At 53.0% G+C, this 22085-nt stretch overlaps 2 protein-coding genes across 3 annotated transcripts; one reads left to right on the top strand and one right to left on the bottom strand.

The window, feature by feature from the left end:
* Positions 1–4173: 4173 nt before the first annotated feature.
* On the bottom strand, positions 4174–15037 carry ABHD8 (abhydrolase domain containing 8). Of its 2 annotated transcripts, XM_012443520.2 has the most exons (5): positions 14853–15037; positions 12501–13263; positions 7733–7903; positions 7346–7562; positions 4174–5060 (listed from the first exon to the last, which is right to left on the bottom strand). In XM_012443520.2, exons 2-5 carry the CDS (start codon positions 13253–13255, stop codon positions 4890–4892), a joined length of 1314 nt encoding a protein of 437 aa, XP_012298943.1. In that variant the 5' UTR covers positions 13256–13263; positions 14853–15037; the 3' UTR covers positions 4174–4889. The 2 variants fall into 2 exon arrangements, with proteins under 2 accessions (XP_012298943.1, XP_012298942.1); XM_012443519.2 differs by lacking the exon at positions 14853–15037 and having other exon boundaries at positions 4836–5060; positions 12501–13397.
* A 2989-nt stretch (positions 15038–18026) lies between these two features.
* Positions 18027–19036, top strand: MRPL34 (mitochondrial ribosomal protein L34). Its single transcript, XM_012443517.2, has 2 exons — positions 18027–18153; positions 18369–19036. Exons 1-2 carry the CDS (start codon positions 18089–18091, stop codon positions 18580–18582), a joined length of 279 nt encoding a protein of 92 aa, XP_012298940.1. The 5' UTR covers positions 18027–18088; the 3' UTR covers positions 18583–19036.
* The last annotated feature ends 3049 nt before the right edge of the window (positions 19037–22085 follow it).

The raw sequence follows: 22085 nt of genomic DNA, 5'->3' as shown, positions 1-22085 counted from the left end.
CCAGGATGGTCTCGATCTCTTGACCTCGTGATCCACCCGCCTCGGCCTCCCAAAGTGCTGGGATTACAGGCTTCAGCCACCGCGCCCGGCCTAGTGTAGGGATTAAATGTGGTCACGTGGGGGCTGGACATCATGCCTGTAATCTCAGCAATTTGGGAGGCTGAGGCAGGATAGCATGGGCCCAGGAGTTTGAGAGCAGCCTGGACAACATAGCAAAGACTCTCTATCTCTACAAAAAGTAAAAACATTAGCTAGTGGTGGGTGGGCCTGTGGCCCCAGCTGCTTGGGAGCCTGAGGTGGGAGGATTGCTTGAGGGCGCGAGTTGGAGGCTGCAAGGAGCTGCGATCACAGCACTGCACTCCAGCCTGGGGGATATCGAGATCCTGTCTCTTAAAAAACTCTAAAATTTAGCACCAGGCGCGGCGGCTCACGCCTATTATCCCAATACTTCGGGAGGCCGAGGCAGCCGGATCACGAGGTCAGGAGATCGAGACCATCCTGGCTAACACGGTGAAACTTCGTCTTTACCAAAAATACAAAAAAACAAAAAAATTAGCTGTGCGTCGTGGCGCACACCTGTAATCCCAGCTACTCGAGAGGCTGAGCCAGGAGAATCGCTTGAATCCAGGAGGCAGAGGTTGCAGTGAGTCGAGATTGTGCCATTGCACTCCAGCCTGGGCGGCAGAGCGAGACTCTGTCTCATAAATAAATAAATAAATGTAATAATCCGATTTCACAGCGATGCTATGCGACTTCAGACCATTCATGTGCAAAGATCTTCAGTAAACACCAAGCCGCCATCCTGGTGAGACGCCAGCGGTCTGGTTGCGGGCGGGCGCGCGGGCGGGGCAGCGGGGTGGAGGGCATTTAAGCTTCTGGAAGTTACTTTTTCAAAGGACCCAGTGGATTTAGGGACTTGGAGAGATCCGCGGCCTCATTGGCTTCGGGACCTGCCCGTCATCATGGCGCTTTAGCCAACCAGGTCCCGCAGGGGGCGGACTGTGACCCGGGAGAGGTTCCACAGGCCTCGCCACTGCTGAGCCCCCGCTGCTCCTGGGGGAATTGCTGGTATTGTGGTTGGGGGTCCAGTCTCTGGAGTAGGTTTGGGCTTGACTACTTGTAATCGAGCTGAAGAAACTACTCTCTGAGCTTCACTTTCCTCAAGTGTAAAACAGGGCCCTGAACGGTAGCTCACTCCTGTAATCCCAGAACTTTGAGAAGCCGAGGCGGGTGGATCATACACCTCAGGTCAGTTCAAGCCCAGCCTGGCCAACAGGGTGAAACCCTGTCTCTACTAAAAATACAAAAATTGGCCAGGCGCAGTGGGAGGTCGAGGTGGGCGGATCACAAGGTCAAGAGATGGAGACCATCCTGGCCAACAAGGTGAAATCCCATCTCTAAGAAAGAAAAAAAAATTACGCGGGTGTGGTGGTGGGTGCCTGTAATCCCAGCAGCTACTCGGGAGGCTGATACAGGCGAATTGCTTGAACCCCGGAGGTGGAGGTTGAAGTGAGCTGAGATTGCACCACTGCATTCCAGCCTGGGTGACAGAGACGAGACTCCATTTCAAAAAACAAACAAATAATACAAAACAAACAAAAACAAAGGCCGAGCGAGGTGGCTCATGCCTGTAATCCCAGCACTTTTGGAGGCCAGATTATGAGGTCAGGAGTTTCAGACCATCCTGGCTAACATGGTGAAACCCCATCTCTACTAAAAATACAAAAAATTAGCCATGCGTGGTGGCACGCGCCTGTAGTTCCAGCTATTCAGGAGGCTGAGGCAAGAGAACCGCTTGAACCCGGAAGGCAGAGGTTGCAGTAAGCCGAGATCGTGCCATTGCAGTCCAGCCTGGGCGACAGAGACTCGTCTCAAAAACAGAAAGAAAAAAGAAGAGAAGAAAAAAAAACAAATAAAACAGGAATGCGTCCCAAGTGCCAAATCTAATAAAGCCACAGGAGTTATGACACTGTGCCATCACCCCGGAATACATAAACAGAACTTTGGCAAAGAGCCTCCAAAAGACCCAAAAGAGATGGCATTCGTCTAACGCAGGGTTTCCCAATCTTGGTCCTAATGACATTTGGGGTTGGCTTATTCTTTGCTGTGGGATCTGTCCAGTGCAATGCAGGGTGATGAGCACCCCTCACCCCCATCCACTAGAAGCCAGCAGCACCCATTCACCCCCAACATGGCGATTAAAAATGTCTGCAGAGGCTGGGCGCGGTGGCTCACGCCTGTAATCCCAGCACTTTGGGAGGCTGAGGCGGGTGGATCACGAGGTCAAGGGATCGAGACCATCCTGGTCAACAAGGTGAAACCCCGTCTCTACTAAAAATACAAAAATTAGCTGGACATGGTGGCGCGTGCCTGTAATCCCAGCTACTCAGGAGGCTGAGGCAGGAGAATTGCCTGAACCCAGGAGGCGGAGGTTGCGGTGAGCCGAGATCGCGCCATTGCACTCCAGCCTGGGTAACAAGAGTGAAACTCCGTCTCAAAAAAAATAAAATAAAAATAAAAATAAAAATAAAAATGTCTGCAGAAGCTGCCAATGGACACCATTGCCCCCCGGTCTAAACTAAAGATGGGACTCACAAACCAGTGGGGAAAGGACAGAACGGAAGGAAAGATTTCATCCCTCCCCCCGTAATTCACACAAACCACAGATAGGCCTAGATATATATGCACCAGAATAAAACGTAGGTGGGGTGCTGGGGCTCACACCTGTAATCCCAGCACATTGGGAAGCCGAAGTGGGAGGATCACTTGAAGCCAGAAGATTTTAAAAAAATTTTTAATTTTCTTTGCTTTTTTATTCTTTTTGACCACTGTCAGAATTTTTTTTTTTCTTTTTTTTTGAGACGGAGTCTTACTCTTGTCTCCCAGGCTGAAGTGCAGTGGCGCGATCTCGGCTCACTGCTACCTCTGCCTCCCCCGTCAAGCGATTCTCCTGCCTCAGCCTCTCAAGTAGCTGGGACAGGTGCCTGCCACCACGCCCAGCTAATTTTTGTATTTTTAGTAGAGATGCGGTTTCACTGTCTTGGTCAGGCTGGTTTTGAACTCCTGACCTACCTGTCTCAGCCTCCCAAAGTGCTGGGATTAGAGGTGTGAGCCACCTTGCTCAGAGGTCAGTAGTTTAAGACAAGCCTGGGCAACATAGCGAGGCTCTGTCGCTACAAAAAATATAAAAATTAGCTAGATGGGGTGGCACGCACATATAGTCCTAGCTATTTGAGGGGCTGAGGCAGGAGGATCGTTTGAGTCTGGGAGGTTGAGGCTGCAGTGAGTTGTGATCACATCAGTGCACTCCAAACCTGGGTGACAGAGCAAATTCCTATCTCAAAAGAAAAAAAAAAAAAAAAAAAAGTCAGGCATGGTGGCTCATACCTGTAGTCCCAGCTACTCAAAGAGGCTGAGGCAGGAGATTTGCTTGAACCTGGGAGACGGAGGTTGCAGTGAACTGAGATCTCACCATTGTACTCCAGCTGTGGTGACAAGAACAAAATTCTGTCTCCAAAAAAAGAAAAGAAAGAATAATAGAGGCACAAATGCACGGACTGGGGCTGAAAAGTCCTTCAGCAGGACATAAAAGGAAAAGACAGATTTGGTGGTTTCAAAAGAAAATTCTTCATGAAAAAGGTGACCCTAAACCAAGTTGAAAGATATAACATGGGGATAGTAAAAGGTCCTAACTTGGTGGGCGGGGTTGGGTGAGTGGAATTCAGTGAACCAGTGGGTGGCAGGGACTCAACACGCAGCCTGGAATACAGTGGGCACTCAATTATGCAGCTCTAATTCCATGCAGTGCCTACAACCTAAACCTCAGTTGGATCTCTTCCGGCCAAGGAGGGGCTTACTTCTTTTTTTTTTTGAGACGGAGTCTAACCCTGTTACCCAGACTGGAGTGCAGTGGCAAGATCTCGGCTCACTGCAACCTCCACCTCATGAGTTCAAGTGATTCTCCCGCCTCAGGCTCCCCGAGTAGCCGGGACTACAGGCGCACACCACCATGCCCGGCTCATTTTCCTATTTTTCAGTAGAGCCGGGGTTTCACCTTGTTGGCCAGGCTAGTCTCGAACTCCTGACCTCAGGTGATCCTCCCGCCTCCGCCTCCCAAAGTGCTGGGATTACAGGCATGAGTCACCATGCCTGGTCCGGCTCACCTCTTGATAAGTTGCCTCCTGCGCTAGGGATACTCTCCAAGGAGCCCCTGCCTTCTGAGATGGGAGGGGAAATTCAGGAAGCTAACCTGGACACCCGACATTGTAGAGTCCATCCTGAACGCGAGGCACCAGCCTGAGCCCATTCTACAGATGGGAAAACCGAGGCTCTGGGCGGTGAACGCCCTTCCCTATGGTCACCCAGCAGCAGGTCCGGAGACTCCGATTGTCACTTCTGTTTATTGAGTTACAAGTTGAGATGTGCAGGTTCGGTGGCGCCAGCCCCCCCACCCTCCCGCCTTGGGCAAAAATAGCTCCCAGCGCCGAGGAATGTGGGGTAGGGAGGGTCTCGGGCAACGGGACGGGGCCCCGAGGGTCCCTGCAGGGCTCGTGGGTCCCGGGATCAAACACGGCTGACACTGAAGACAGAGAGCGGCGTTGGGGGGAAGGTGAGGAAGAGCTTCTGTACAAGGTCATCTTCCGCGAGGGTTCCGGCTGCGGCCCCGAAACGCCGATGGGCACCGCGGGACGGAAGCAGAGAGCGGAGAGTCCGCGGGGCTCCCTCGGATGCCACGCCCCGCCCAGCCAGCCTGGGGGCGTCTCCCTGACCTGGCCACGCCCACCGGAGCGAAAGGCCCGCCCAGGCGGTCTGCGCTGCAGACCCGGCGCGGGCTCCGGCCTCTCCTGCTGTGGCTGTGCTCACCAAGCGATGCCCTGCCGGCCTGGCGGCTACTTCTTGTCTTCTGGAGGCGCCGGCAGTGGCTCGGGCAGAGCCTTGGGCGAGGGCTCGGGCTCCCAGAGCAGGAATTCGTGGAGCAGCGTGTTGACCGTCTCGGGGCATTCCAACATCACCATGTGGCTGCCCTCGTCGATGAGCTTCAGGAATGCCAAGAGCAGGATCTGCCAAAGACGCGGGGTTCAGGATAGGCGGGGGCAGGAGAGTGGGGCTAGAGGCCAGGCTTCCCTGGGACTCCGCCAGCCACACGTGGCCCGCAGCAGCATCCAAGAGTCCCTCTTCCCATCTATCCTGCCTCCCTCCACTTCCACCCGACGGAGAGCTGGAGAATGGCCTGTTGCCCTGCGGGAGCCCAACTAGTGTTCAGGCACCCAGCATTTATTAAGTGCCTACAGTATGCCCGGAGGATTTTCTTTTTCTTTCTTTCTTTCTCTTTCTTCATTCATTCTTTTTCTTTTGCAGTCTCCAAAGTAGCTGGGATTACAAGCATGTGCCACCATGCCTGGCTAATTTTGTATTTTTTAGTAAAGATGGGGTTTCTCCATGTTGGTCAGGCTGGTCTCGAACTCCTGACCTCAGGTGATCCGCCCATCTCAGCCTCCCAAAGTGCTAGGATTACAGGTGTGAGCAACCACGCTCGGCCTTTTTTAAAAAAATTTTTGAGACGGGAGTCTCGCTCTGCCACACAGGCTGGAGTGCAATGGTGCGATCTCCGCTCACTGCAACCTCCACCTCCTGGGTTCAAGTGATTCTCCTGCTTCAGCCTTGTGAGTAGCTGTGATTACAGGTGACTGCCACCACGCCTGACTAATGTTTGTGTTTTTAATAGAGACAGTGTTTCACCATGTTGGCCAGGCTGGTCTCCAACTCCAGCTCAGGTGATCTGCCCGCCTTGGCTTCCCAAAGTACTGGGATGACAGGCGTCAGCCACCGCGCCTGGCCCGGAGGAGGATTTTCTCAGCGTCAACTCTACCAATATTAGGGGCTGGATCATTCTTTGGTGGAAGGGGGGGTGGTGGAGGGGGCGGGTAGCTGGTGTAGGGGGTGCTATCCTGTGCATTTGTAGAGTGTTGAGCAGCATCCCTTAGCCTCCACCCACCAGATGCCAGGAGTACCCCCTCCCCCTCAGTCATGACACCCAATTAATGTCTCCATGCATTTCCACGTGTTCCTTGGGGACAGACTCCTCTTTAGTTAAGAACCACCAGTCCAGGCCGGGCGCGGTGGCTCACGCCTGTAATCTCAGCACTTTGGGAGGCTGAGGTGGGTAGATCACGAGGTCAGGAGTTCAAGATCACCTTTGCCAAGATGGCGAAACCCTGTCTCTACTAAAAATACAAAAATTAGCCGGGCGCCTGTAATCCCAACTCCTCAGGAGGCTGAGGCAGGAGAATCGCTTGAACCCGGAAGGCAGAGGTTGCAGTGAGCCGATGGTGCCACTGCACTCTAGCCTGGGAGACAGAGCAAGACTCCATCTCAATATAAATAAATAAATTACATAAATAAAAACCCACCAGTCCAGAGCTTTTTTTTTTTTTTTTTAGAAACAGGGCCGGGTGCGGTGGCTCACCCCTATAATCCCAGCACTTTGGGAGGCCGAGGTGGGTGAATCACGAGGTCAAGAGATCGAGACCATCCTGGGCAACATGGTGAAATCCCGTGTCTACTAAAAAATACAAAAATTAGCTGGGCATGGTGGCACACGCCTGTAGTCCCAGCTACTCGGGAGGCTGAGGCAGGAGAATTGCTTGAACACAGGAGGCGGAGATTGCGGTGAGCCGAGATCGCGCCATTGCACTCCAGCCTGGGTAACAAGAGCGAAACTCCGTCTCAAAAAAAAAAAAAAGAAAGAAAAGAAAAGAAACAGGGTCTTGCTCTGTCGCCCAGGCTGGAGAGCAGCGGTGCGAGCATAGCTCACTGCAGCCTTGAACTCCTGGGTTCAAGCGATCCTCCTCCGTCAGTCTTCCAAGTTGCAGCAATTATCAGCGTGAACCACCTCACCGGGCTAGTATCCAGGTCTATTCTAAGTGCTGAGGATCCCCAGACCCTTTCTAATCTGAACTGGCTAATTAGAGTTTCTAATCTAAAGATCCCCTGGTGCCCCTCTCCTAGAATTATATAGGTCACTGGTCTCTTACACAAATCCTCTGTTGTTAGGAGAGCCTTCTTACATGCGGCGGGGACAGTGCATAATTGCTAACACCTGTCCAGGGCAGCCCAACTTTCTAGATTCTACCTAATGCTCCTGTTTGCTTGGGATCAGCGTGCAAGATAAAGCATCTAGAGACCATGCCCCCACGGCAGCCACGCCTCCGGGAAGAAAGCACGCCCAGCAAATGATACCCTGCCCCTCCCCCCCTCCCCCCCACCCCGCCCCAGCAGAGGCCAAGGCCTCCCGGGCTGCACCCTGGGGATTTGTAGCTGTGGCGCCCCGGGTGCCCGCCTCTACCTCAGCCATGCGCTGGTCTTCCTCCACGGGCACAAACTTATCGTGCATGCCGTGGACAAGCAGGACGGGCACGGTGAGCTCGGCGTGGTAGACCTCGTCACCCTCGGGCCAGTACTGTCCGCTCATCATGGCCCGCAGCACGAAGGATGACACGTTGAAAGCGTTGCCCTCCTTTAACAGCTGCTTCTCCTTGGCTCCCTGGCGGGCGAAGCCGGCCCTGGTGGTGGTGGAGGCATCGCTAGAGCCCCTCATGCCAGCCTGGCTGCCACAGGGTGCCCACGATGCCAGCCCTAGTGCCAGGGGTACAGCTTCCCCTCCCACCCAACTCGGGAAGATGCTTGGGTTCACCAGGGCTAGCATCATGGTCTTTGGGGTGGGGGCACTCACTTGAGGAAGCTCCAGGCCAGGCAGGGCGACAAGCAGTGCAGGACGCAGGTGGGCATGTTGAAGATTGAGCAGAAGCTGGGCTCCAGCGCCGTAGGCCCCCCGCCATTGATCATGATCACCTTGTGCACTAGGTCTGGGTACTCATGTGCCAGGAATGTGCAGAAGGAGACACTGCCCGGAGCGGACGGGGTAATGGGGAAGATCGAAGAAAGGCGGTCAGCAGGATACAAGCAGTGACCGTTTTGTTTTCTTCTGTTTTTATTTTTGTTTGAGAGGGGGTCTCGCTCTATTGCCCAGGCTGGAGTGCAGTGGGCTGATCTCGGCTCACTGCAACTTCCGCCTCCCTGGTTCAAGCAGTTCTCCTGCCTTAGCCTCCAGAGTAGCTGGGATTACAGAGGCACACCACCATGTCCAGGTAATTTTTGTATTGTTAATAGAGACGGGGTTTCACCATGTTTGTCAGGTTGGTTTCAAATTCCCAACCTCAGTGATCCACCCACTTCAGCTTCCCAAAGTGTTGAGATTACAGGTGTGAGCCACAGGGCCCAGCCTTTTTTTTTTTTTTTTGAGACAGAGTTTTGCTCCTGTTACCCAGGCTGGAGTGCAATGGCACAATCTCGGCTCACCGCAACCTCTGCCTCCTGGGTTCAAGCAATTCTCCTGCCTCAGCCTCCCGAGTAGCTGGGACTACAGGCATGCGCCACCATGCCCAGCTAATTTTTGTATTTTTTAATAGAGACGGGTTTCACCTTGTTGACCAGGATGGTCTCTATCTCTTGACCTCGTGATCCACCCGTCGGCCTCCCAAAGTGATGGGATTATAGGAGTGAGCCACCGCGCCTGGCCGGGGCCCAGCCTTGTTTTTATTTTTGAGACGGAGTCTCACTCTGTTGCCCAGGTTGGAGTGCAGTGGTGCGATCTCGGCTCACTGCAACCTCTGCCTCCCAGGTTCAAGTGATTCTCCTTCCTCAGCCTCCCGAGTAGCTGGGAGTACAGGCATGCACCCACAACATCTGGCTAATTTTTGTATTTTTTAGTAGACAGGGTTTCAGCATGTTGGTCAGACTGGTCGAGAACTCCTGCTCAAGTGTTCCACCTCTCTTGGCCTCCCAAAGTGTTGAGATTACAGGCGTGAGCCACTGGGCCTGGCCTGTTTTGTTTTTTAGACACGGTCTCACTGCCGCCCAGGCTGCAGTGGTGCACTGCTATGATCGTAGTTCACTGCAGCCTCGACTTTCTGGGCTCAAGTGATCCTCCCACCTCAGCCTTCTGAGTAGCTGGGACTACAGGCATGTACCACCATGCCCAGCTAATTTTTAAAATTTCTTGTAAAGACAGGTTCTCCTTATGTTGCCCAGGCTGGTCTTAAACTCCTGGGCTCAAGTGATCCTCTGGCCTTAGCCTCTCAAAGTGCTGGGATTACAGGGGAGAGCCGTGAAACCCGGCTTGGTGAGGGGGTTCATGTCCTCCCCTTACACAGAAGGCATGTCCTTGAAAGTCAAGATTCTTCCCCTGGGGTCCAAGGACACCTGAAGGGGTGAGGGATGGATGGGGCATATTAAATACCAGGAAATTGTGAGATTGAGTGTTGAGGGTGAAACTTATTTTGAAGAGAGACTCTAAATACAGAACTTTCACCAATCTTTCTTGCTCTGTCACCAGGCTGGAGTGCAGTGGTGTGATCTCAGCTCACTGCAACCTCTGCCTCCCAGGTTCAAGTGATTCTCCTGCCTCAGCCTCCTGAATAGCTGGGACTACAGGAGCGTACCACCATGCCCGGCTAATTTTTTATATTTTAGTATAGACGAGGTTTCACCATGATGGCCAGGATGGTCTTGATCTCCTGACCTTATGATCTGCCCATCTTGGCTTCCCAAAGTGCTGGGATTACAGGCGTGAGCCACCACACCCAGCCAGAGACTTTTTATTTTAATTTTTAAAAATTTTTGGCTGGGTGTGGTGGCTCACGCCTGTAATCCCAGCACTTTGGGAGTCCAAGGCAGGTGAATCACAAGGTCAGCCTAGTGTTGAGATTGTTTGTTTGTTTTTTGGGACAGAGTTTCAGTCTTGTTGCTCAGGCTGGAGTGCAATGGTGCGATTTGGGCTCACTGCAACCTCCGTCTCCTGGGTTTAAAGGATTCTCCTGCCTCAGCCTCCCGAGTAGGTGGGATTATAGGCACCTGCCACCATGCCCAGCTAATTTTTTGTATTTTTTTTTTTTTTTTTTTGAGACGGAGTTTCGCTCTTGTTACCCAGGCTGGAGTGCAATGGCACGATCTCGGCTCACCGCAACCTCCGACTCCTGGGTTCAGGCAATTCTCCTGCCTCAGCCTCCTGAGTAGCTGGGATTACAGGCACGTGCCACCATGCCCAGCTAATTTTTTGTATTAGTAGAGACGGGGTTTCACCATGTTGACCAGGATGGTCTTGATCTCTTAACCTCGTGATCCACCCGCCTCGGCCTCCCAAAGTGCTGGGATTACAGGCTTGAGCCACCGCGCCCGGCAATTTTTTGTATTTTTAGTAGAGATGGGGTTTCATCATGTTGGCCAGGCTAGTCTCGAACTCCTGAGCTCAGGTGATCTGCCCACCTCAGCCTCCCAAAGTGCTGGGATTACAGGTGTGAGCCACCACGCCCAGCCCCTAGTGCTGAGATTGAGCAATGCTACCTTTTTTTTTTTTTTTTTTTTGCGGAGTCTTACTCTATTGCTCAGGCTGGAGCGCAGTGGTGTGATCTCGGCTCACTGCAATCTCCGCCTCCCAGGTTCAAGTGATTCTCCTGCCTCGGACTCCCGAGTAGCTGGGATTACAGGCATGTGTCATCATGTGAGGCTAATTTTTTGTACTTTTAGTAGAGATGAGGTTTCATCATGTTGGCCAAGCTGGTCTTGAACTCCTGACCTCGAGCGATCTGCCTGGTTTGGCCTCCTACAGTGCTAGGATTACAGGCGTGAGCCACTGTGCCTGGCCTGAGCAATGCTGCTTTAGAACAATGCGAAATAATAACAGCGATGACAGATATCTGTTTGATTACATATGTTTTTTTTTTTTTTTTTTTTTTTTTTTTGAGACGGAGTTTCGCTCTTGTTACCCAGGCTGGAGTGCAATGGCGCGATCTCGGCTCACCGCAACCTCTGCCTCCTGGGTTCAGGCAATTCTCCTGCCTCAGCCTCCTGAGTAGCTGGGATTACAGGCACGCGCCACCATGCCCAGCTAATTTTTTGTATTAGTAGAGACGGGGTTTCACCATGTTGACCAGGATGGTCTCGATCTCTTGACCTCGTGATCCACCCGCCTCGGCCTCCCAAAGTGCTGGGATTACAGGCGTGAGCTGATTACATATGTTAATGACATTTTTCCACCGGGTATAGAGCCTCATGCCTGTTATCTCACCACGTTGGAAGGCCAAGGACGGAGGATTGCTTGAGCCCAGGAGTTCAAGACCAGCTTGGGCAACATAATGAGACCCCCATCTCTATATAATTTTTAAAACTTAAAAAGGAAGGCTGAGTGTGATGACTCACACCTGTAATCCTAGCTCTTTGGCAGGCTGAGGTGGGAGGATCACTTGAGCCCAGGAGTTCAAGAACATCTCTATTTAAAGGAAAAATAATTTAAACATTTAAAAATTAAATAATAAAAAATGAAATATTTCAAGGAGAAAAATTAGGTTTTTTGTTTGTCTTAAGAGATAGGGTTTTTCCACGTAGTCCAGGCTCCTTTCCAGTGATCCATCCACAAAGTGCTGGGATTACAAGTGTGCACTACCTGGTTTTGTTTTTGCTTTTTTTGTTATTTTATTATTTATTTTTTTGAGACGGAGTTTCACTCTTGTTGCCCAGGCTGGAGTGCAGTGGCGTGATCTTGGCTCACCACAACCTCCGCCTCCCAGGTTCTCAAGCGATTTTCCTGCCTCAGGCTCCCAAGTAGCTGGGACTACAGGTGTGCCACCACAATGGGCTAATTTTTTTATTTTTAATAGAAACAGCGTTTCACCAGGTTGGCCAGGATGGTCTCGATCTCCTGAGTTTACAGGTGTGAAACAAAGTGCTGGGTTTACAGGTGTGAACCACCGCACCCGGCCTTTTTTTTTTTTTTTTTTTTTTTAAAGAGAGACAGGCTGAGAGCAACATGAACGACCTGGTGTCCGAGTACCAGCAGTACCAGGACGCCATGGCCGAGGAGGAGGGCGAGTTCGAGGAGGAGGCTGAGGAGGAGGTGGCCTAGAGCCTCCAGTCACCGGGAAAGCAGGGAAGCGGTGTGAACTCTTTATTCACTCCCAGCCTGCCCTCTGGCCTGTCCTGCTGTGTGTGCACCTGCTGTTTCCTCTTCTATACTCCATGCTGTACAGACACCACCATTAAAGCTTTTTCATAGTGAAAAAAAAAAAAAAAAGAGAGAGAGACAGGGTCTCGCCATGTTGCCCAGGCTGGAGTGCAGTGGTGTGATCACAGTTCACTGCAGCCTCAACCTACTGGGCTCAAGCGATCTCCTGCCTCAGCCCCTCAAGTAGCTGGAACTAGATGCCTGTGCCTCCTCACCTAGGTACTTTTTGTGCTTTTTGTAGAGCAAGGGTCTCCCTATGTTGCCCAGGCTGGTCTCAAAGTCCTTCCCTGAAGATATCCTCCTGCCTTGGCCTCCCAAACTGATGGGATTACAGGCGTGAGTGTCAGCCACGGCACCTGGCCTGAAAACTCGGTATTCTGTGACTGGCAGTCTCTTCTGACTCTCATCCCTCACCCCAACCCACGTGCCAGGGTTCGCTTACCCATAGGAATGGCCAATGAGCACATTTCGCTTCTTGGCATAGCGCTTGAAGATCGCTCGCATGTCCTCAGCCAGCGCGTAGAAGGTATAGGCCGCGGCCACCTGAGGCGCGGAGCTGGCCCCGTGGCCGGCCAGGTCGGGAGCCACCACCTCATAGCCTAGACGTACAAAGAAGTCCAGCTGCTCCTTCCAGATGGCCAGGGAGCCGCCGACACCATGGATGAAAAAGAGCACCACGTCGGCCTGGGCGCCTTTGCAGCTAGTGATGCGCTTCTCACAGTCAATATGGATGGTCCTCTTGGGGCGACGGGCTCGCCGCCGCCGCCCACCACTGCCGCTGCCGCTGCCGGCGCTGCCAGGGGCCGAGCGGCCATCGCTGCCGGCCGGGTCGGCCAGCTCCACTTCCAGGGCGGCCGGCGGCTCCCCAGAGCCATTCTGCCCGTTCAGGAGATCGGCTCGAGGGGCTCGGCCCAGGTTTTCCACCAACAACCGCCCATTGCGGTACACGGTGATGCGGCGCTGACAGCGGACCAAGCCGGAGAGGTCCCCCTGGGCGGCATCCGAGGACGCGGATGATGGTGGAGGTGGGGCAGCGGTCGGGGCGGGTCCTGCATGCTTCACCCGCAGCACGCGGCCGGGCTTGACCTCTACAAAGGTGTAGCCATCGCTGGACTCGACGCTCTCCAGGGGCCCCACCGCGTTGGGGGGCGTGCCCAGCAGGCAACAGAAGATACCGTCGGTCACCCCGGTCAGCATGCTGTGTCCTGTGAGTGGGGACAGCAGCCAGCTCAGGTGCTGTCTCAATAAGAACCCTCCACCCTGCAGCATCCACTCTCTGAGCCTTGGGAGAACCCTTCCAGACTCCAGTTTGGGGAGCGCCAGAGCAAGTGAGCCACAATTTTTTGCTTTTGTTTTTTTTTTTTTTTTTTTTGTGTGTGTGTGTGTTTTGAGACAGTCTGGCTTTGTCGTCCAGGCTGGAGTGCAGTGGCACGATCTCGGCTTACTGCAGCCTCCACCTCCCAGGTTCAAATGATTCCTCTGTCACAGCCTCCTGAGTAGTTGGGACTACGGGCGTGAGCCACCATGCCCAGGTAATTTTTGTATTTTTAGTAGAGATGGTGTTTCACCATGTTGGCCAGGCTGGTCTCGATCTCCTGACCTCAGGTGATCCACCCACCTTGGCCTCCCAAAATGCTAGGATTACAGGCGTGAGCCACTGTGCACTAAGATGCTTTTCTGGGCAGTGCCTTCATGGTTGTCAGACACCCTCCTGGGCTACCCTAGTCTATCCTCAGAGAGAAAGACTTGGCTATGGCTTACCCCGTAGGGTGTCCACAGGGAAGGTGGTGGGGTCTGGTGGGGGATGTTCCTTAAAGAAGGGGACATTGTGGCAGATGTGGCCCAGCCCTGGAGACACCCCCTCCCCACCACCTGGAGTTTATACCATTTATGGCCTCCTAACTCATTCATTCAGGTATGAGCTAACTCATTCATTCAGGTATGCACTAACTCACTAACTCATTCAGGTATGCACTCACTAACTCACATATCCTATCCGAGTGCTTCCTAAGGCATCTCAAATGTGCAAATCTTTGGTGAGCCCCCAGTGAGGCTCCTGGCTCTGAATTTGATTCAGAAAGGTGAGGCTTTGGGGGAGGGGGCTGGGGACTGAGCCACAGAAAGCCTTGCTTAGCTCCCCTACCTAGACCGGGGTGAGCCGGGGTCTGTTTCACAGAGAGCCAAGCTGAGGCCCAGACACTCTGAGAGGAAGCTAGACTCTGAACCCCCTCCTCCGTACCCTGGGTGCTGGGGATCTGCCACACAAGTCCCCGGCAGACGAGGGAGGCAAGGCCCTGGCTGGGGGCCTCCGAGCCTCCATCCCACTCCTTGGGCCCCCCCCGCCCCCGTGTCCATGGCAACCACAGGCCGTTACATAACCTAAGGGGGGAATACCTGAGCAATGCACCCCCAATGTCTAGGTGTCTAGGGCCTGGAGATGGGGCCAACTGCCTTCCTGCTCCCCAACCCAGGTTGGGCGCCACTAAGGTAACGCACGGCCGAGACTGAGCCCGCAGTGGATCCAGGCATACTGGAGTGGAAGCAGGCCGTGCCCCCCACCTCGAGTGGGGCCCTAATCCCGGATTGCGGAGGGCGACGCACAGGCGCCACCCCAGCCCTGCTTCCCCGCGCCCGGCCCCCGCCTTCCAGGTGTTCGTCATCCCTGCGGCGGGGTCCAGCCCACTGGGCTCCGTGGCTTCCTAGGAGCCCAAACGCGGGGTCGGTGGACACCACTCCTCCGAAGTGGAGGCCCCGGGGCTTCGATCTCTCCTTTTGGGGCCCGCTCCCCGCTCACCTCATCGAGGGCCGCGGGGCCCGGGTCGGGGCGGAGGGGGTCCCGGGCGGAGAAGCCAGCGTCCTCCTGCTGGCGCCGTTTACATGGTGGCGCGGTGTCAGGCCGGGTGAGTCTACGCGGGCGGGCACCGGCCCCTGGCGGTCAGCGCAGGGGCATCCCGCGGCCGCGGAAAGAACCGGCCCTTTAAGTTCCTCCCCCGAGTAGGCGGAACCGCGCGCCGACGAGCGGGCGCCTCGGCCTATCCCAGCTGCGAACTGACCTGGCCTAGTTAGGCGCCCAATCAGAGGTGGCAGTTCTGGAGTGGAGGCGGGCTCTGGGAGTAACAGCCCCGCCCCTTTTGGGGTCTCACCGGGGTGGGGGGAGGGATTGGGCCTGGCTCTAGCCGGAGAAGAGGTTTGCAGTCTGGGGTCTGCCCGACGCCTGGGAGTGCATGGCCGGGGCCCTTTCTCTGCAAATGGGTCTCCCAAGCCCCTGCCTTGGGCCCCTGCCTCTGAATTGCCCTGTTCCTCTCCAAACGAGGACCCCATGCTCCTCTCTCTGTATTGACCTTTCCATTCTAGAAGCAGACTCCAAGATCTTTTTCCAATCTCCGGTGGTGAAACTGAGGCTCATAAGGGGCAAAAGAGCATAAATCAAGCAAGGGGCAAAGCTGGGACTTGAACCCAAGGCTGTGTGATTCCAACACCTGGGAACCATTATTCCCTAACCTTCCCCACTCCCTTGATTTTTTTGTAGGGAGGAGGTCTCAAACTCCAGGCCTCAAGCAATCCTCTACCCTCGGCCTCCCAATGTGCTGGGATTACAGGCGTGAGCCATCATGACAGGCTTCTCTAAAGCTTTCAAGGGAAGTCTTGGTGCAAGAGTAATTAGGGAGTTTGAATTTCACAATCAGCAGATTTAACCTACGGCTGCCACGGTTCTGAGGATGGCTGAGAGCCAGAGACAGGCATCCCAGTTCTGCAGTCCTGGCGGGGCCACGGTAGGTCCCCAGGAGAGCTCATCTCTTAAACCCAGCCTCTGCCCTTTGCTGATGTGTGACCTTGGGCAAGTCACTTCACTTTCCTGAGCCTGTTTATTTCTCTATGAAATTAATCCTCCGATAAGTCTGTTATTCAGGCAAAGTACTCATCATAGTGTCATGCATATAACAAGTGCTCCATATATTATGGGCATTATTGTAGTGGTGATGTTTTGCTAAATGATGCTGCAGGTAGGATGGTCTTTGGAGGATGAAGGGTTAAATGCTCCTTGCTGCTTGGCCACTCCCATCCTCTGGAATTTGCTGCCAGGGCTGGATTCCGTCCAGCCACCCACTCTTGCCCACTAAGGGCACTTCTGAGAGACTATACCGTTTATTCATTTAGCAAACACCTCTCTGTATGAACCCCAAGATGGCACTTGTAGAGATACAGCCCCAGACCTGGCCCTTGTGGAGCGCCTGAACTTGAGAGAGAGTTAAGGGAAGGCAGTTGGGCCAGAAGAATGGACAGGGGTTGAGAGAAGAGGACTAATTTTTTTTTTTTTTTTTTTTTTTTTTTTTTTGAGACAGTGTCTCGCTCTGTCACCCAGGCTGCTGAAGTGCAGTGGTGCAATCTCAGCTCACTGCAACCTCTGCCTCCTGGGTTCAAATGATTCTCCTGTCTCAGCCTCCCGCATAGCTGGGATTAAAGGCACCTGCTACCTCGTCCAGCTATTTTTTTTGTATTTTTAGTAGAGGTGGGGTTTCACTATTTTGACCAGGCTGGTCTCAAACTCCTGACGTCGTGATCCGCCCACCCTAGCCTCCCAAAGTGCTGGGATTACAGAGCCTGGCCTCTTTTTCTTTTCTTTTCTTTTTTTGAGACAGGATCTCACACCATTGCCCAGGCTGGAGTGCAATGGCGCTATCATTGCCCACTACAGCCTGGATGTCCTGGGTTAAGGGAATCCTGCCACCTCACCTTCTGAGTACCTGGGACTATAGGTGGTTGCGACCATGCCCAGTTGATTTTTTTTTTATTTTTAGACACAGGGGTCTTGCCATATTGCCCAGACTGGTCTCAACCTGGCCCCAAGGGATCCTCCCTCCTCTGCCTCCCAAACTACTGGAATTACAGGCAAGAGCCACACTCAACCCTTGCCTCCAAGGGTTTTTTTAAATGGGGGATAGGGAAACATCAGGCAGAGAGGAGAGTGTGGCTGAAATGTAAGATGGCAGGTTTAGAGGATTTTGCATGCCTGATGGAGGAACTGAGCTGTTTTTCCCTGGGGAAATGGGGAACCAAGGCTAGTGTGTGAGCAGGGGAGGGGTTCAGATCTGAGTATCAGAAATTTTTTTCCCTTTTTTTTTTGTTTTCCCTAACAACAGAGGGTCGGGCGCGGTGGCTCACGCCTGTAATCCCAACATTTTGGGAGGCCGAGGCGGACAGATCACCTGAGGTCAGGAGTTCGAGACCAGCCTGGCCAACATGGTGAAACCCCGTCTCTACTAAAAACACAAAAATTAGCAGGCATGGTGGGGCGGGCGCCTGTAATCCCAGCTACTCGGGAGGCTGAGGCAGGAGAATCGCTTGAACACAGGACGCGGAGGTTGCAGTGAGCCAAGACCGTGCCATTGGACTCCTGCCTGAGTGACTGAGCAAGACTGCGTGTCAAACAAAACAAAACTAAATAAACAAAAAACAGAGGAAAATTCTTCTAGGTCCCGAAATGGGTGCAAGCTTGCAATCCATGAGTTGTATGGATTGAGAAAGCCCAGAGAGGCGCAGGGACGACCCCAAGGATACCCAGCGAGCTTGAACTCAGGCCTCCTCGGCTTCCTGCCAAGAGGCGGAAACTTGGCTGCGGCCAAGACAAGCTGTCAGCCAGCTGTGTGCCATCTGCCCAGCTCCCGCTGCGGGTGGGAATATCCACCAGCTGCGCCCAGCCACCGCGGAGCACCCTCTGCCGGTCAACAAGAGAGAAAACTACAACTCCCAGCAGACCCCGGGAGATAATGTCTTGTGCGCACGCGCATGCTGGAAAGGCGCCGTTCGCCTGTTACCTGTTGGTTTGTATGAAGAACTACACAGCCCCGTGGATACAGACTGGCGCGTCTCCGTTGCGCAGGCGCAGAACTAGAGCTTCGCGGTTTCCCCAACGGCCATGTTTTTCCATGTTAGGAGAAACTACATTTCCCATAATCCTTTCTTCCAGGGTTGCGGCGCCTCTAGGCTCCGGAATCGCTGGCGGCCGGGATTGCGGGACCTACAGCTGACATGGCTCTCTTGGCTGGATCGGTGTTGGGCCCCGCGTGTAGGTCGACAGCGTTGCTGGGTGGCAGGTAAGTCCTCAGGGGGACCTTTCCCCAAATCTGGGGATAAGGGCGGCGTCTGAGGCTGGCGCCACTGTTTACTGCCCTCACGACCTGCCCGTGCCTTGCGCATTTATGGAGCGTCTGTTGCAGCCAGGCTCTGCGGGAGCCGAGGCTCAGAGATTGAGCGCCGAGGTCACCCAGCGCCCCTTCTGACCTTTCTCTTCGTCTCTCTACCCACGCAGGTGGCTCCAACCCCGGGCCTGGCTGGGGTGCCCGGACGCCTGGGGCCTCCCCATTCCGCAGCAGGCCCGGGGCAAGGCTCGCGGTAACGAGTATCAGCCGAGCAATATCAAACGCAAGCGCAAGCATGGCTGGATCCGGCGCCTGAGCACGCCGGCCGGCGTCCAGGTCATCCTTCGTCGAATGCTCAAGGGCCGCAAGTCGCTCAGCCATTGAGGATCGCGACGCTGCCGGCCAGACCCCCATGAAAGCATCTCCCTCGCCTTGGACCTCGCCTGGCGCTGTTTTTGCAGGGAGCTGGGGAGTAGCAACGCCTCGGACCTGAGTGTTCTTCATATTGTGGCGTTGAAGTCTGGATGGGAACTTTCCAAGTCCCTTTTTAGGCTTTTGAATTAGGAAGAATGTCGAACCTGCGCAACAGACCGCAGGACAGTACAACGAACCGCCGTGTCAGTACAAGCTCTGACTACCAACTACCTACAGCCCATCCCTGCCCCATCCTAGCTTCTTTTCCAGTGTATCTCAGGCATCAGATTATTTCTTCTGTAAATATTTCAGAATGGATCTCTCCACGATAAGAGCTCATGAAAACGTAATTACAAAGCTTATTACATCCAAAAGAATTATAAATAATTTTGAAATATTATTAAATGTGTAATAAATGTTCAAAGTTTCACTTGTCTTTTTTTATTATTTTTATTTTTTTTAGGGTTAGGGTTAGGGACTACGGATTAGGGATTAGGGGTTAGTGTTAGGATAGTTTTACTTGCCCCTTTTTTTTTTTTGAACACCTGTTTGTTAACCACTTGTCTTACATGTGTCGTAACTCTTTTTTTTTTTTCTTTTTTAGATCGAGTCTTGCTCTGTCGCCCAGGCTGGAGTGCAGTGGCATGATCTCTGCTCACTGCAACCTCCACCTCCTGGGTTCAAACGATTCTCCTGCCTCAGCCTCCTGAGTAGCTGGGACTACAGGCGCCCACCACCACACCCAGCTAATTTTTTTTTTTGAGGTGGAGTGTCACTTTGTCATCAGGCTGGAGTGCAGTGGCGCGATCTCTCAGCTCACTGCAACCTGTGCCTCCTGGGTTCAAGCGATTCTCCTGCTTCAGCTTCCTGAGTAGCTGGGACTACAGGTGTGTACCAACAGGTGTGTACCACCACACCCAGCTAATTTTTGTTTTGTTTTTTTTTTTTTTTTTTTTTTAGTAGATATAGGATTTCGCCATGTTGGCCAGGATGGTCTCCATCTCTTGACTCATGATCCACCTACCTCGCCCTCCCAAAGTGCTGGGATTACAGGCGTGCACCACCACACCCGGCTAATTTTTATATTTTTAGTAGAGACAGGGTTTCACCATGTTGGCTAGGCTAGTCTCAAACTCCCGACCTCAGGTGATCTCACTGTCTTGGCCTCCCAAAGTGCTGGGATTACAAGCGTGATCCGTCGTGCCCAACCTGTGTCATAACTTTTATAAGTCTGGGAAGGCTGGTGGAAAGGTGGGGTGGGGGTGTTTGTTTTTGAAACAGGGTCTCCATCTGTTTCCCAGGCTAGAGTGCAGTTTCCAGATCCCTGCTTACTGCAACCTCTGCCTACTGGGTTCAAGCAATTCTCCTGTCTCATTTTCCAGAGTAGCTGGGATTACAGGCGCCTGTCACCACCCCCAGCTAATTTATGTATTTTTAGTAGAGACCGGGTTTCGCCATGTTAGCCAGGCTGGTCTTGAACTCCAGCTGGTAAGGAGTTTGAATCTTCCATTTGCCCTTTGGGATGTGTGATTTTGAGCAAGGACTTAGCTCTGTGAGGTGCATTTTATTGCCTATAAAATACAGCGCTCCTTTCTCCTCTACTCTGTTGCTGTTAGAGTAATAATACTTAGTAGCTTCCAGTTAGCAACTTTTTTTTTTTTTTTGAGACGGAGTCTTTCTCTGTTGCCCAGGCTGAAGCGCAATGGCACCGTCTCAGCTCACTGCAACCTCTTGCCTCCTGGGTTCAAGCGATTCTCCTGCCTTAGCCTCCCGAGAAGCGGGGGAATACAGATGCCTGCCACCACGCCCGGCTAATTTTTGTATTTTTAGTAGAGACAGGGGTTTACCAAGTTGGCCAGGCTGGTCTCGAACTCCTGACCTCGTGATCCTCCCGCCTCCGCCTCCCAAAGTGCTGGGATTACAGGTGCAAGACACCGTGCCTGGCCCATTTAGCAACTTCACTGTGCAATTGCTATGTGCCGGATGCTCAGTCTTTGCCGTGGACGTGAGGGATGCAGTTTGGACACAGCAGTGTCAGGGCTGGGAGAGGGGTTGTGAGGGCTGTAGGAGCTCAGTGAAGGTATCCGACTTGCCTTTTGTTGTTGTTTTTATTTTTATTTTTTGCTAAAAATTTTATCTTTTAAATAATATTTTATATTTAAAAAATTTTTAATAACATTTAATTTTTTTATTTTATTATTTTATTTTTATTTTTTTTGAGACAGAGTTTCTTTTTTTTTTTTGAGAAGGAGTTTCACTCTTGTTACCCAGGCTGGAGTGCAATGGCGCGATCTCGGCTCACCGCAACCTCCGCCTCCTGGGTTCAGGCAATTCTCCTGCCTCAGCCTCCTGAGTAGCTGGGATTACAGGCACGTGCCACCATGCCCAGCTAATTTTTTGTATTTTTAGTAGAGGGGGGGGTTTCACCATGTTGACCAGGATGGTCTCGATCTCTTGGCCTCATGATCCACTCGCCTCGTCCTCCCAAAGTGCTGGGATTACAGGCGTGAGCCACCGCGCCCGGTCCTAATTTTTTTTTTTTTTTAAAAGATGGGGTTTCACCGTGTTTGTCAGGCTGGTCTTGAACTCCCGACCTCAGGTGATCCGCCCGCCTTGGCCTCCAAAGTGCTTGGATTACAGGCGTGAGCCACCACGCCCGGCTGTTGTTTTTTTTTTTAAATCTGACCCCAATCTGCCAGAACTGACTTGCCTTTTTTGAAGAATGCAGTCAGAGAAGTCTTCTTGGAGGAAATCAAGGTCTGGGAGAGCCCAGAAGTAGGAGTGATTGGTTAGAGGTGAGGACACAGGTGGGTGATGAAGGCCGCAGGGGCCCATAAATGGGGCCAACGAGGTAGGACTGAATACTAGGGAGCTACGAGAGGTGTTTGAGCAAGAGGGTCTTGAGGAGGAGATAGGGAGTGTTATGGTTCTCCTAGGGCTGCTTTAAAAACATAACACTAGATGATGCGGGCATGATGGCTCCCAGAACTTTGGGAGGCCGAGTCTGGAGGATTGCTTGAGGCCAGAAGTTTGAGACCAGCTTGGGAAACATAGCGAGGCCCCCCGACCTACGCCATATCTTAAAAACACACAGACGGCCGGGCGCTGTGGCTTACACCAGCGCTTTGGACGGCCGAAGCAGGTGGATCATGAGGTCAGAAACTTGAGAACAGCCTGGCCAGCATGGTGAAACCCCATCTCTACTAAAAATACAAAAATTAGCTGGGCGTTGTGGCAGGCGCCTGTAATCCCAGTTACTTGGGAGGCTGAGGCAGGCGAATCGTTTGAACCTGGGAGGCGGAGGTTACAGTGAGCCAAGACCGTGCCTTTGCACTCGAGCCTGGGCGACAGAGTAAGACTCTGTCTCAAAAAAAAAAAAAAAAAAAAAACCAAACAAGACACGGGTGGGCGTGGTAGCTCACGCCTATAATCCCAGCACTTTGGGAGGCCAAGGTGGGTGGTTCACCTGAGGT

This window comes from Aotus nancymaae, unplaced genomic scaffold (assembly GCF_030222135.1).
Source record: "Aotus nancymaae isolate 86718 unplaced genomic scaffold, 86718_ANA_hifiasm-v0.15.2.pri h1tg000028l, whole genome shotgun sequence".
NCBI classification, from domain to species: Eukaryota; Metazoa; Chordata; class Mammalia; order Primates; family Aotidae; genus Aotus; species Aotus nancymaae.
Note: the sequence above shows the minus strand (reverse complement) of the source record. Positions and strands in the feature narration are given on the sequence as shown.